The following is a 2,580-nucleotide window of genomic DNA, read 5'->3' on the forward strand; positions in this document are numbered from 1 at the left end:
TTTCCCGGGTGCCCCCCGCCCCCCCCCCCCCCCGCCGCACGACATGGGGCCCGCTTTCCACCTGGCCCGCGCAGCCGACCCGCGAGAGCCGCTGGAGAACTCGGCCAGCGAGTCTTCGGACACCGAGCTGACAGGGAAGCGCGGCTCCCGGCGCGGCGCGCACCGAGCCTACCCCGGAGCGGGGCACGGGGCACAGGGAGCCAGGAGCCAGGCCTGGAGCCCGCGCTGTGCAGCCAGGCTCCCTCTCCGCCCCCAGGTGCGTCGGGCGCTTTCTTTTTCCCGGTTCTCGACTTGACGGTGAACGCGGAAATTTACACACGCGCGCACACACGAAGGCATTTCCACTGGGTCTACACGCGTCAAGAGACTGGCAGATGCACCAGCGAGCTTCCAACTGGAGGGCTGGACTGACAGCCTCTCTTGACCTGGAGCAAGTAGCATCCGGGGAGGTGGGATGGAGGAGTCAGACTTGAGCTATTGGGCCGGGAGGAGCCGCTCAGCTGAAGGGAGAGGCGGAGATCGAGAAGGGCATGGGCAAGAGAAACTGCCCAGAGAGACTAGGAAGGAGGCAGGCACCCTGACACGCCGCGGGCCACAGATTGAGGGGGTGAGACCAAAGCGAAGGGGTAGGCGAAAAGAACAATTGGGGGTGAGGGGACAACATCAAGTAAAAGTCAGAAGTCAGCTTGGGTGAGCCGGGCACCGGGCGCGGCCGGACTCCCGGCAGCACCGGCCCGAACCATGATCCAGGCAATCCCGGCCCACGTGTGCGGCCGGAGCCTGGAGCCGCCAGGCCTCCCAGCCTGGGCGCTGACTCCGCTTGGGCACGTCTCTCTGCGCTGCCTTTTTGCCCGAGCTCGAGCTTTACCCCAGCGGAGAGCTGGGCCCGCGGGTGGGCGGCGCGGGCAGTGACCTGGCGAATCCTGGCCTTGGTTTGGCCGTGGGGATCTCCAAGAGGCTCCCCTCGAGCTGGCGATCCTAACTCGGCGTTGGCCCGCTCCGTGCTCCCCCGGTCGCGGGCGCCTCCGCTGCGTTCATTTCTTAATCCATCGCTAAGTGTTTCTCTCCACGTTTTTAATCTCTATTTGTTTCTGTTTTGCATCCTTAAGTGACTTTCCCTGAGAGGCCGTTTGCAAAGTTAAAAAACAATCAACGCTGGCTGTAGTTTTGTTTTCAAAAGTTGTAAGTGTGGTCTTTGATTGTTTTTCATTTTTAAAACCCAGAGAAGTATATAGTTGTGGGTTTTTAAACCAAATCTATGAGATTGAATCAACAATCTTAACTATTTTTCTTTTTTGAAAGCATTAATGTATTAGGTATATGTCTCTGGATTTTAAAATCTCTACATGCAACAATATTCTTCAATAGATTTTTAAAAACTCGATCCAAAATGGCGCATTTCTCCGGGATTTTCTCAAAATCCATTACAAGAGCGTTATTTTGGTCATTTAATTTCTCAAACTATAACACTGTGTTTCCCTGGAATTTAAAAATGATCTCTACCAAATGTTACTTGGAGGGGGTTAAAAATCTATCTGCAAGAGAACATTGATTTTTTTAATCCCAGAGAGATAAATGCGTCTGTCTGCCTGGAGTTTATACCGTACAGCTCTGTATTTAGTTAGGGGTGTGTTTGCACGGAGGTTTAAGGCTTCTTAATTTACATTACTCTGTGTTTCTACCTGCCTGTTTTTGAGAATTTGTGACTCTTCCTGTGTTTTTAGACAGAGCCGTGAGCTTTTCTGAACTTGTGTTTTGTTTTTAAATTCTTTTTCTGTATGTTTCAATGTTTCTATGACTGCATGTGTTTTGTGTAGTTTAAAAGAGAGGCTAAAGCCGGAGGTCACCTGGACAGAGTCGGTCTGTCTGGGCTGCAGTTGGAGGGGTTTTCTAGGCCCTGGGACTGGGAGCCTGGAAGTAAGGCCGAGAACCCGGCAGTGCAGTGTCTGTGCCGGGTTTGCACACAGCCCTGGGGAGAAACAGTGGAAGGGCTGCAGGCCACTACCTGGCTCCTGCCTCACTGACCAGAAAACTTCAGGCTGGGAAGACCTGATCCTAGCTCAAAAAGAGTAGAGATCTCAGATTTAGAACCCCAAGTACCCTCAGAAAAGCAAGCATTTGCCGATAACCTCAGCAGCAGGGCCCAAGCCTGGGCCGAGCTGTGGGAGCAGGCCCTGCCCAGCCAGGAATCCAGGCCGGCGGTTCTGGCTCCCGGGCCCTTTTCCGCGACACCCCAGACTAGAAGTGCCTATTGACGACCAACACCCGGCGGGCTCTTTCCCACCGGGACAATTCCCTGGGCCCCTGGCGGGAGGGTGGGCTACTTTAGCGCTGAGGGCGGGCGCTTCGGTAGAGCCGGGATAGGGCGCAACAGGGTGTAAGCCCTAGGTGACCCGCGCCCCGTCCTGCCTGCTGCAGAGAAGGAGCGCGGCGGGGAACCCAAGGGGCCTGAGGACAGTAGCACGGGCGGCGCGGGCTGCGGCGGCCCGGAGGACCCCGCCAAGAAGAAGAAGCAGCGGCGGCAACGCACGCACTTCACAAGCCAGCAAATGCAAGAGCTGGGAGGCACCTTCCCGAGGA

At 56.0% G+C, this 2,580-nt stretch overlaps 1 protein-coding gene across 1 annotated transcript in view; it reads left to right on the forward strand.

The window, feature by feature from the left end:
* Positions 1-22: 22 nt before the first annotated feature.
* The window catches only part of PITX1 (paired like homeodomain 1), a gene marked incomplete at its 5' end in the record, with an annotated part of 5,429 nt that continues 2,871 nt past the window's right edge, over positions 23-2,580 (forward strand). Inside the window, 2 exons of the mRNA XM_027767661.1 lie at positions 23-134; positions 2,419-2,565. Of these exons, the coding sequence (XP_027623462.1) occupies positions 23-134; positions 2,419-2,565 (259 nt within the window). The remainder of the gene's footprint in view (positions 135-2,418; positions 2,566-2,580) is intronic.

Source organism: Tupaia chinensis, unplaced genomic scaffold, assembly GCF_000334495.1.
Source record: "Tupaia chinensis unplaced genomic scaffold, TupChi_1.0 Scaffold144346_1, whole genome shotgun sequence".
Lineage (NCBI taxonomy): Eukaryota > Metazoa > Chordata > Mammalia > Scandentia > Tupaiidae > Tupaia > Tupaia belangeri.